At 33.1% G+C, this 13,192-nt stretch overlaps 1 protein-coding gene across 1 annotated transcript; it reads left to right on the top strand.

Annotated features, from left to right (window-relative positions):
* Positions 1–11,431: 11,431 nt before the first annotated feature.
* LOC125221332 (protein MEI2-like 7) lies at positions 11,432–12,877 on the top strand. The gene is made up of 3 exons (XM_048123454.1): positions 11,432–11,805; positions 12,338–12,503; positions 12,575–12,877. Exons 1-3 carry the CDS (start codon positions 11,432–11,434, stop codon positions 12,728–12,730), a joined length of 696 nt encoding a protein of 231 aa, XP_047979411.1. The 3' UTR covers positions 12,731–12,877.
* The last annotated feature ends 315 nt before the right edge of the window (positions 12,878–13,192 follow it).

Here is a 13,192-nt window from a genome sequence, read left to right as displayed (position 1 = left end):
ACACTCCGAAAAATGAATTTTTGGAGAAGGGTTGAGTTGGGTTTAATTGGATTACTAACTTAATTGGATGGATTTTATTGGGATATTATTTGGCATGATAGCGTGATTTGTTTGTTTAATTGATATAAAGTGGTGTGACATGTTGGTGTAAGATATTAATAGGTGGAAGTATTGAGTATGAGAAAGTTATGAAACGTAGTACTACTTCTAGAAAGTAAATAATTCAGTCCAACATACGAAAATGGAAAAGCATGACTATTGATTATAGACAAAAAGAGTAATTTAGTTTTGAGTAATACTATAATTATTTTTTTTCCTTAATTCTTATATAAATTTGGGCTTTTTCTAATTCCATGTAACTTCTATACTAGTTTCAGTTCTTTCCTTAAGAAAATATTGGATATTGTTTATTTTTCATTTACCAACATTTCTACCATATGACTTTTGGTGATTCTATAAGGTCAATTGTGCATAATAACGAATACAAAAACAAAATTGAACATTAGTTTACATCATGTATGATGCCAATCCCTCCAACAATATAATATGGTGGAAAGAATATTTAAAAAAAAATCATCAAAACTTATCTTTCCAAGTTGAAAGAATCAAATAGAATACCATTCCCTCCAACCATATGATGATGGAAACATGTTTTTCAACCAAAAAAGTGGATCATTCCTTGAGCCATATATATACTGTATGCATAACTCTATCACCACAAAGGAAAAAAATAAAGTACACTAATAAACATCACATATATGAGATTATATAGTCCACATAGTGATATAGATATAATAGGTTGAGATAAACACTCACAAGAGTGGAAGTAGCTATTGGCGTCGAGAACGTGATGAAATGACCCACAATGCATGTGAGCTTCGGAAAATTGCATGCAGAAAATGACGAATATGACCTTGATTGGATTTTTACAATTTTTTATTTATTTTCTTGTGATCACAAAATGAAATGGGATCATATGGTCGAATGATGTTCGACCTATCAACCAGTGTCTTGTCTCATTTTTGCTTCAATCAATCGTTACTATCATCATATTATATGTTGCGCATCAAATTAAATGTCAAATAGTAGTACCATTCAATTTTTTTAAAAATATTGTCGTGTGGTACGATTGGATAGGGGGGTTTTGTTGTATCTTCTGTATATATGTATTTAAATTTATTAGATAAACTTGTTCGCGGTCGAATTTGAATTGATTAAATTATGTGTCGGAATTTCTATACATTTTTCAAAAAATATTTCGTAATCTCACCTATTTATTAGTAGTACAAAAATGATCTATTTTCCAGAGAAGTTTGATAGTAGTATATGGTTAGCTTTAGAAATAAGCAGTGATGGGTGGTGTATCGTCTTGACGAATTCTTAGGTGGATTATTTAATTGAGCCGGATTCTTTGGATAACTGGATATGTAGCGATATTATAGATTAAACTTTTTTGAATTATGAAAATATGGGTCCATATAGACATGGAATATTGTAGTTTGTAGATACCAATGACTAGTCTCTGTTAGAGAGAGACATTATGAGTCGTTATATTTTCTGTATAAAGTTATTCAAGTGTATTCTCAACGCACATACACGACTACACGAGCATCGAAGCAATTAACAACTCAATTATTTATTTTGATTATATTCATGAGGAGTTGTGGCTGTATTTCCAAACACGAGGGAATTGCGTCTTCAATTTGAGCTGAACAAGCATGGGAATATGTGTGGTGCCGCAGATTTGTCACACGGTTTGATGTTATTAAGATTGGATGACTAAATATAAGAATTCAAAGTATGGGCAACACGGCATCATATCACATCTAAAAACGACACTTTCTCCCACGATTCATCACCCCTCCACGTTGTATAGATTCCACATAACTAAGTTGCTATTTCATATGGGCATTTAAGTTAGGCAGGGAAATTTCAAACCAAACACACTATTCTTATTACTCTGTTAGTCGGGATATAGGGAACATAACACCTCTATGTTGGGGTTTGGATCATCATTTGGTAAATGAATAACCATGCACTATCCATAATTTTTAAAAAATAGTTTGGATACATAACTTTCACATTTTTTTATTCTTCTATAATTGATGATTAAATAATGATAACATTGTCAATTTTATTTTTGAATAATTACTCGGATTTGAATTTGGGCTGGACCAGTTTCGAATTTCTAAGATAAAATAAGGCCCAAACTGACCCATTTAGATTGAATGTAGGGGATTATACTTCCATTGGCCCATCTTCACTGGGCTGCACGACTCTCTCTCTCTCTCACTTGTATGACAATTAGAAGAACTGAGGAACTAAAGAGAGAAAATCTAAACATTAGTAACATCTAAAACGAGGTCATAAGATTTTCACTCTTCCAATTTAAATAAAACTAGATTAATCGCCATTATGTAGCACAACCCGAATTATAAGTGTTCTCCTATCCAATATGCTTGGGTTCGAGTTATTACAAATTCACGAGATATATGAAAAACTATTATTAATCATCTGATATGAATAGCAATTTTCCCTTTGAGTTTTGAATATAATTTGATTATTTTATTATTTAATTTTATAAGTTGTTACTACTCCCTCCGTCACATCATAAACGAGTCTCTTTACCCCTTAACTAAATTGTCACTTTCTTTCCTCCTACCGTTCCCGCTCCCTTTATTCGATAGTAGTACTACGTGTTATCCTCTTTCAAAGAAAACGAACTAATATAGAGAAACTAGTTGTGAGTGATACTCCTTAGTTTTAAAGTACAAAACTTTTTATGCGGATTATGTCAAGATCTTTAAAAATACCGTATAAATACATGAGTCACACACCTACTTTTACATATAAAAATACCGTATAAGCACTTCATAATTATAGCTCTCATTTCTTGTAATTACAATTTCAATTGTAATTACTATATTAGTACTATGAGTTTCTAAAATTAAAAATAACATTTAAAATCCAATGATAATAAAATGAGTAAGAACATATCCATAGCAAATCATAGGGAGTAGTCCTACTAGAAAGCAGACAAAGTGAACTCTAGTAAATAGGGAAATAGTATAGCATATACTGTCTATTAATTTGTTTACTTGCAACACTATCTAAAAGATTATCAATATCTTTCCATAATCAATACTTACACAAACTAAACACAGAAACATGAATTCAACTCTAATCTGAGCCAGCTTTTTCTTACAGCTTAGAAGTAGATAAAACATCAGATATTCTGTCTGAAAACAGTCCCTTTTTGTTGCATCTATTTGTGATGATTTCCTTTTGCAGCACCATCGTTTCAGGTAGGTGTTTAAGCTGAAACCGGAAACTGTCAGATCAACTACTGATGAAGCCAAGAATCCGGTGATCAGAAACGGATTTCCTGGTCAAACCCGTTTCAATTGGGAAGTGAATCTTTGTTTAAAACGGCAAAAACTGTTGCTTGTTGGAGACAACAAGGAAGTCTACGATGCGTTCGACGAAATGTCTCAGCGAAAAAGCGAGAGAGTATTAGTATTTCCAGAAACAGAGGGGAAAAGTGGATTTTTATGCAGGCTGCAGACAGTGAGAATTTTGATGAAATACAAAAAAGTAAGAAGAAAAAACAGCAAGAATTGAGATTTATGAATCGATTTGTGGGAAAACGCCAAATGATTTCAAAAATAACAAAAGTTTGTCACCGTTTTTTGGGGGATTTGGTGATCGTTTTTGAAGTATTGACATTTAAGGTTTTTGTTTGATTTGGATCTGTCAAGATATTTGGAGTTTTTTGGAATATCCAGATTTATCAAAAGCTTAAAAGTGTTTCTTTTACCTTATTTCTTATTTTTGTTTATTGCACTTATTTAAGTTATTCCATTTTATTGTTAATATCTTTAAAAAATTATGATTTGAGACACAGTAAGAAGCATCGTCTAAATTATGTGATCGCTTTATTTGTACCTAAACGATGTTAATAATAAATGTTGATTTAATATAGTATGTTACTAATAAATTATTTAAAAAATACTACTACTAAAAAACAGTTTCAATTGCATTGGGCATTAGATAAAGGAAGTAGTAACTCAACTGAATATTCATTTAAATGTAACAGTATTAATGCATAATCATAGACTTATAGTTATCCATTAATATCGCACAAGAGAAATTTATAAAAATAAATTTAATATAACAGTTAAATTGACAAGTGTCAGTCGATTATTACTATATGTCCACGCCTCCATTTTGTCTCATCCAAAATGGGTATTCCATCACCGGATAATAAAAAGTAAATGAAATTCTTGGAGTATATTTTTTTTAAAGTAACAGGAGTACAATTATATACTCCAATATTTTAAAATGGCTAATTTTACAATATTTATTTAATTTATTAACCAATTACAAATGATTCCCAAAAAACGCAAATGGATAACCTGTTTTCTATACACGCGATTTAATTCCGTTATTATTTAGGTACTTTAATAAATTTCATAGTAAAACAGTTTATAAATTACTCCATTAATTAAGTTAAATTAACAATTATTAGGATTTATAATTCTGAAGTTAGCAGATTGGTGAGAAGTGAGAACAGAACTATTTTTGCGAAAAGGCTGCAACTCATATACTCTGACATTGCCGTAGGTTTCCTTTTCTGTACTCCTATTAATTGTACTCCCTCAATTAAGAATCCCATTTCTAAATAGTACTGTTTTAAAAAATGTTAAAAAAAGTGGATGAAAGAAAGTTAGTGGAATAGGGGTCTCACTTGTATATATCAGTTTTAAATGATATATGAGTGGAATGAGTTAGTGGAATGTGGGGTCTCTTTACCATTTATGGTAATTATGAACCGGGACTCTTATTTGTGGACGGACAAAAATAGAAAAACGGGACTCTTATTCGTGGACGGAGGGAGTATTATTGAACGTACACGTACAAATGTTGTTTAGGGCATTCGCAACGCGGCTCGATGACGAGACGAGACAGCATCGAGACAGCGTTGCGACGCTCGTCTCGACGAGACATTTCGTCGCGCGACGCGTTCGGAAGAGGCCGGCCTCGAGCTGGCGAGACGACGCGCGCAGCCACGTGGCGCACGCTAAGCGATGGCGTGACGCCCACTCGCCGGCCCGTGAGTGGGCGTCGGAATTATGACGTCATAATTTATTTATTTTTAAAAAAAATTGTAAATTTTAATTTTTAATTTGGGGCCCATGAATAGTTAAGAGTTGAGACGGATAAGAGACAATGTTGCGGATGGCCTTACGTTTATATTATTATTATTGAGATTAAATATGCAATTAAATAATCAATTCTATTATGATTCATCTCTAGATGTCAAATCGATCGGATGCCACATGGACCATATCCATTGCTCCGTATCCACCGATTACTCTCTCGTCTAAAGGTGCCCACGGTTCAGGAACCGGCGGTTACGGTTCAGAATCGGCGGTTCCGATTTTGAAAATTGTTGAACCGGAACTGAACCGTAAGGGTATTTCGCGGTTACGATTCCGGTTCCAAAACCGCCGATTTCAGTTTCGGTTCCGAACCGTCGATTTTTTGCGGTTCCGGCTTGGTTTCACGGTTTTTCGGCGGTTTTTTCGCGGTTCCGGCCCGGTTTCGGTTCAAAATTTTTTGAACCTGAACCGAACCACGGTTCAAAAATTGACGGTTTCGGATCGGATAAATTCTCACGGTTTCGGTTGTAACCGCCTGTTCAGTAAACCTTGGGCAGGTCTACTCTCACCCATCCGAAATTAGGCCTGCGGAATCCGTCGTTAAAATTTGACGGTTTATTCCACGATAATAATTGTTACGACCAACGATCGTTGTTAGTCAATATGGAGCAGTATTTCTTAATTATCATGTCAAAAAATAGTCTTAACTAATTTTGACAAGACTAATTTTTTTCAGGTGATAGAATGCAAAAGATCAATATTAATGATGAAATAAATAAAAATGTGGTTACACAATTTTTGCAAAGACGGGAAATGAAAATCAATAATAACTAGGGTACGTTCTAGCAAAACGTTAGTTTAGATACATGATTTTAGGGTTTAAATTTTGAGAGTTCACTAGTAGCTATCATAATAAAATATAGCAATAAAATATTAATTCCTCTTGGTCATCCACATCCGTCGTTCCTTAGCATCCAGAATAAGACGCTCTAACCAATAGGCTAGCACTAGGACTAACCAAAAACACATTCTGCCACATCACTAGGACTTCCCACAACATGCAACATCATCAGGACTTTCCACAGACCAGTAATAGACTAGCACGAGGACTAGCCGACGCCGTAGCCAATCAAATAAATTTACAAATACGGAATTAAAAATTCAACACGAATATGAAAAAAGTGCAACCATTTTATCTCATTAAAAAAACATATATAGTTCAAAAAAGAAGATACACAGAGCAACAATAAAAAAAAACATCTCCAAACTTCACACGCGGCCCCGTCTCACACGTCGGAGTCCCCTTGACAAAACAATGTACTAATAAAATACTGCAAGCCATTTTGTCTTCATATAATAATGGGCAAAGATCAATATTAATGATTGAATTTACAAAATTGTTAGTATATAATAATGGGCAAAGATCAATATTAATGATTGAATTTACAAAATTGTTTGTACTTACAGTTGAGTAATACTCCCTTCGTCCCGCTCAAGATGACACATTTTCCTTTTTAGTTTGTCCCAACTAAGATGACACATTTCCTTTTTTGGTAACTTTCTCTCTCCAATTAATACACTCAACCACTTTTTCTCACTCTTATTAAAATATTCATCTTTCTTTATCTCTCTACTTTAATACTCACACCCACCTTCTCTCTCTCCAATTAAACACTTTAACCAATAACTCCTAAAATCCCGTGCCGGTTAAGCAATGTGCCAACTTAGCCGGTACGGAGGGAGTAGTATATAGTATTTCAAATTTAATGAAGTAGTAATTTAATCAAAATTTTGCCACTTAAATTTTAAATATCTTAATTTTTAATAACTTCTATATTGGATCAATAGATTAAAGAAAGCATACACAATAAGGTTGCAGACATCACTTTGCGGCCTTATTGTGGATGAAGAAATTTTGCGGCGGCCCCAAAATCAGACGAAGCCTATTCGATGACCGCATCTCTGATTTTTAAAAAAAATATTTTATATAATTTTTAATATATTATTTTATGTATAGATACCATATTTTCATCTCAAAATTTGTACAATGAATAATAATCCTTGTGGCGTGCGTGCCCAGTAGAATCCATGAGACCATGACCCCCGTCAGCTGTCATTATCACACACTCTCATTCAATACGATTGACATGCAATAATCTAACAATGTGGAATTCTGGTGGTTCGCCAATGAATTTCATGACCAATAGTTCAAAATATATTTGTCACACATAGTTATTTTAATAGGATGAGATTTTTGTTCAAAATAATGATAAATAATCAAATTTTGTACAATCAAAATAAAGTTATATTAATAATTTGATGGATTAGTTATATATTAAAATTATAAATATAGTAAGTGGATAAGTTAAAAAGACTTATTAGCCTTTAACCTCATTTTTTATATTTATATTTGAATTTTCTTTCTATTGTTTTTAATATTTGAATTAAAGTATGCACTAATTATATTTATGGTTCTAAGAAAATAAAAAAATTATACAAAAATTATAAATATATGACCACAATATTATGCACTTTCCATGTATTATATATGCATCTAAATATTTTAATTAAATGCATAAATAAACCTATTTTTGGTCAAATAAACTAGATTTTGGTTGTACAAAATTTGGTCACATAGATTTGTTGTTAGGAAACATAGTTTTGTGAGATTTTTGTCAAATACATTCGCCAATGACAAATCCTCACTATGAGATATTGGAGATTTTTGTGGTGGATCAAAAGAGTGAGGTGTAACATTATTTATAGACAAATAGATCACATGGTTTTACATAGATAATTATATGTTTCAAAGGGAACAAACTACTCCCTCCGTCCATAAACAATAGATCTATTGTTGTTCGGCACGGGTTTTAATGTAGAATTGGTAGAATAAGAAAAAAGAGGAGAAAAAGTAGGTAAAGTAAGAGAGATGGGGAGAAAAAGTGAGTAAAGTATGAGAGAGGAAGAAAAAGTGGGAAAAGTATGAGAGATAAACTTTCCATTTTTAGAAAGTGATCTATTTTTTGTGGACGTCCTAAAATGACAAAAGTGATCTATTTTTATGGACGGAGGGAGTATTAAACAAGAGTTAAAGACTTTTTACTAGAAGAGGCAAGTTGGCAAATCACTCATTCAATATATCAAAAATGATGAGAATCTTGCATCTTGTCACTCAAAATTACAGCTAGCAAGTACGGCCGTCGTTTGGGAACATGTATCGTCGTTTGGTAAAGTGCCTGATGTAGTGTAATTTCGTCAAAAGTCTTGTATTGATTTGAAAGATGTGATAATGATGCGACTAATATTTATCTATCTTTTGTAGGTTCCAGAAGTATGCGATGTAGCAACAGATAGGAGCACGAAATGAAGGTGGGGGTCCGGGATGTACGCAACCGCCGAGACTCGGGGCGCGTCTCCTCTTTTTGCTATATTCTCGATATTCAAATTGTAATAGCATAGGACTTTGCAAAATTCTATTTGAACTTGTGTTAAACGAACTCATAAATTTTTCTTTTATTTAGCAAAACTATTAAACGTCTTCTTTCTGATTAACGAGATCGCACACATTTTAAACCGAACAAACAAGAAATAACAACTAATGCAAGGTGATATTGGATCGATTATGGTTCAAAAAGGGCGGGTGTTACAGTTTTTAAGCTTTGATAGTTTTTAATTATTTTGTATTTTTATTTGATTTATAGTTTAAAAAAATTAAAATATATCATGAAAAATAATACAAAGCGGAGAAAGGGTTGTGGCTTAAAAATAGTCTGTTGATAAAATAATAGTACTGACCAAAATGATGCGGCTTAAAATTAAGCTGATTTTGAAGTGCCTTTAAATAGTTTTTAAAAAGTTGAACCAAAAATATAAGACACCAAGCCAAATTTAAACTACTTCCGAATATAGCTGGTCTACCATCTAAGAGTTGAGACATCTAATAAAGCATCTTTCTTTCTCGCGATTAAACATTCATATTGTGTGTAAAAAATTGGCTTAATTAAATTTTACAAGACAATACAATAAACAGTTGCAAACCATTTTTTCAATAAATGCAAAAAATCATTATCAATAATTATATTTATAAAATACTACTCCCTCCGTCTACGAAAACTAGACAAGTTTTGTCATTTTGGTTCGGCCACAACCCCACAATCCATTAACACACATTTCACCACATTTTTCATCCCTCTCTCTCTTACATTTTCTATCTCTTTTTTAATTAATCAATACATTAAAGCTCGTGTCATTTGCCATCTTCTCTCTTTTATTTTATATTTTTAATTGAAGGGAAGGGAGTACTCCCTATTTATCCATTGTCATGAAAAGAAATGAAAAGCAATAGTACTAGGGAACAAGCAAAACATCACTATCATTGCCATGAAGGATTATGAAAAGCAATAATAGGGAACTAGCAAAATGTCACTTTTTTCCCATGAAGGCAAATGAAAGCAATAATAACTATGGAACTAGCAAAACGCCACTTTTTTGCCATGAAGGAAAATGAAAAGCAATAATAAATGGGAACTAGCAAATCGTCAATATAAATTATTGAGTTTAATGTTTATATTTCTAGTGTTCTTTATTAGTTATAATAACCAATAAAATAGCACTTCCTCTTGGGCATCCACACATGTAGTTCATTATTCTCCAGTTACTCTCCATCCAAATGGAGTCAGAACTCTTTCATATAAATTTTTTTAATTATTAAAATTACTATTAGCAAATTAATAGTTTTAATCCATATTTGATAGTATCTAATATTTAATCAATAAGGTACCATGACGCCTTAGTTTTAATGAATATTTAATAGTTTTAATCATAAATATATCATATAACACGATTTAGTCAATTTCATAATATTTTTAGTCAAATTCTCCTATACATTAAATGCATAGTTATTTCGGAATAAATCGTGTTATATGATCTATTTATGATTGAAACTAGTATTAAATATTGATTAAATCTAAGGTGTCAATCGTACCTTATTGATTAAATATTACTCCCTCCGTCCCGGATAATGCGGGTCACTTTGACCGGGCACGGGTTTTAAGAATTGTAATGAAAAGTAGGTTGAAAAAGTTAGTGGAATGTGAGTCCTATCTTTATATATTAGTTTTATAATAAAATGTGAGTAGAAATGAGTTAGTGGAATATGGGGTCCACTACCAAAAATGGTAAAAGTGAAATGGGACAAATTATGTGGGACGGACCGAAATGGAAAACTGAGACGAATTATCCGGGACGGAGGGAGTAGACACTATCAAATATTGATTAAAACTATTAATTTGTTATTTAATAGTAATTTTAATAATTAAAAAAATTTATTGATATTTAAAACTCGAAATTCAAAATTTAATTTTATAAAATTAAATCTAATATTGAAATAAAGAAACAAAGTGAAGGATGCCAAAAGGGAAGAAGAATGATAATTTTGATATCAGATTTAGTACATAACTGAAATAATATCATATTTAAAATGTAAAAAGACCAAATTGCCCAAACCCTCCAAAACCCCCTAAAAGGGTATTTTCGTCACAAAACAGTGAAAAAGGACAATTTTCGAGATAAACGTTTAGTCCAGGATTGTCTGGGGATATTTTTAAAGTCCAGAGTTCATTGGCGAGATAGACGCATGGTCCAAGGACTATTTTTGTAGTTCACTCTAAACATTAATATTTGTGGTCTTCCAATAACATCCATTACCCCGAAAGCACAAAATGAATGCAACAATGTGCTTCGCTCTTCATTCCTCTATTTTTCTTTATCTCTGGTATGTTACTCTATCCAATTTAACTTTTTAAATATCAATTCTTTAAATCTCGTGCCCAAAAGAAGTGTTTCGGTTATTTTGAGATGGAGGGAGTATAGTTTTCTAATTGGTTGGGATCCCACCGATGCAACAACATGAAATCCAAACTCGAAAGTGAAAATAGCTACGGCAATGTAATTTTGATTGCAGTGTTTTCAAGCTATGATATTTTTACAAAGATTTTGTTATTCAATTTGTTTTATGTTATACTATGAAAAATGATAGAGAATGGTGAAATGAGTTGTAACTAGAAATGGTGTATGGTCTGGGTAACTGAAATAAAAAATGTAAAATGACATGATAGAAATGGACCGTGGGTTTAAATGAAGCTGATTTTTTGATAAGTTAAAAACAAAAATAGTATTGTAGAAAGCAAACAATATCTACCAAAATGGTACAACTATATAAATGGGTGTAGCATTAAGACATCTAACACCTCTCTCCAGTCTCCCCCAACATGTGTGTAAAGCTGAATCCCCACGCCATTGAGTGGCGGCCGAGCCCTCCGCTCCCTCCACCGCTTCCTCCCCTTCCCCACGCCCTCTTCACATACCCTCCGCCGCAATATTATGTGACCTTCCCTTCCCCCATCTACCTACAAAACCACCCCATTTCCCATCACCACCACCACACACCCAAAAAGACACTAAAGAATCGTCTCCCACCGCGCCTCCTTAAGGCTAAAGCTAAGCCACCGCCTCCGCCTCCGCCTCCGAAGCTAAATTGGAGGCCAAAGAACGCGCCACCACTGCCCACTTTAAAGGCTTCCCCAGCTGCCGATGCGTCTTCTAAAACGACTCTCATGATCAAGAACATACCCAATCAGCTCAGGTACCTACATTCCTTTACAAAAAATCAACCAATTTTTTCCAGATTTTAAAACATAAATTCATACTAGTATTTAAGTTTGGGACATGAAATGGGAATGGATGTTTTTGTCTCAGAAATAAAATAGTGTAAGAATCAATTTTTCTGCAAAATTGCTTGTTAGTGATAGTCTGATCTAGCTTCATGTATGTGCTTAAAAGGGAAACATTCGAATCTGCAATTAAATGCTTTGATCATTATTCATTAATGCAGCCTCATGATTATGTATTTAATCCTAATAAATACATTTCCATAAGTATACACGTCAAACATTTTTGCGTATTTCTTGAATTAATGAGTGTTCCTTTGTTAATTATGTGTAGAAGAGAATTCATGCTTAAATTTCTTGATGGCCACTGTAAAACTCATTCTGTGGCATATGATTTCCTCTACCTCCCCTTTGATTTCAGGTAAAAAAAAGATTCCAACTCATTTTTTAACTATGGTACTATTGTTTTTAATTATTTATAGTATATATCTGTGTAATTGAAAACAGGAAGCTGGGAAACTTGGGCTACGCTTTCGTTAATTTCACAAATGCGGAGGCCACGGTGAAAATGAAGAAGCTTCTCTCCGGCTTCAAATGGCGGGAATATTACACCGAAGATGGTGAAACTGTGTGTAGCCGCAAAGTTTGTGAGATCAAGTGGGCTAGGCTTCAGGTGAATTTGTTTTTCTTTTTCTTTTCTCTTTTTTTTTTAATTTTGTTTTGATTTAATTGAATTATTAATAGGGGAAAGAAGCGCTGATTAGAAGGTTCGAGAAGTCGACCTTCGTGTGCAATGATGAGGAGTTTTTGCCGGTGGTTCTGGAGCCGCCGCGCGATGGATCGGAGCGGAACCCGGCGGCGCCGGTGAATGTGGGCAGAATCTGCCGCGGATCTTATTAAAATGTTGGTTTTATTATAGAATGGCAGTGTTTTCAATGTCTCCCTAGCGGTTTGGTATGAGTAGAAGCTTGGGTGATTTGGAAACATATGTTACATTATTTTATGTTTTAGCTATGTAACCTCTTTCATTATCAATCCTATTGTTAAATATTCTCACTATTCATCCTTTATTTGCCTCCAAATTGCTGTGCATAGAACAAAATAAGTTTAAATTAATATTTTAATTTTATAGTATTTGAAGGAGGTCTTGTGGGATAGTGTCTAAAAACAGAATTAAAGTAATTCAAGCATATAAATAGTAGTATCATTCTATTGAATTTTAGGGCAAGTGTCTAAAAACAGAATTGAAATAAATTCAAAGCACATTGAATTCGTCTAAAACCAGAATTAAAGTAATTCAGAGCATATTCATCTACAACTTGGAGTGCTTCAGTGCTATGGTATATGTATCAGACTAGCAGT

This window comes from Salvia hispanica, chromosome 4 (genome assembly GCF_023119035.1).
Source record: "Salvia hispanica cultivar TCC Black 2014 chromosome 4, UniMelb_Shisp_WGS_1.0, whole genome shotgun sequence".
Classification (NCBI taxonomy): domain Eukaryota; kingdom Viridiplantae; phylum Streptophyta; class Magnoliopsida; order Lamiales; family Lamiaceae; genus Salvia; species Salvia hispanica.
Note: the sequence above shows the minus strand (reverse complement) of the source record. Positions and strands in the feature narration are given on the sequence as shown.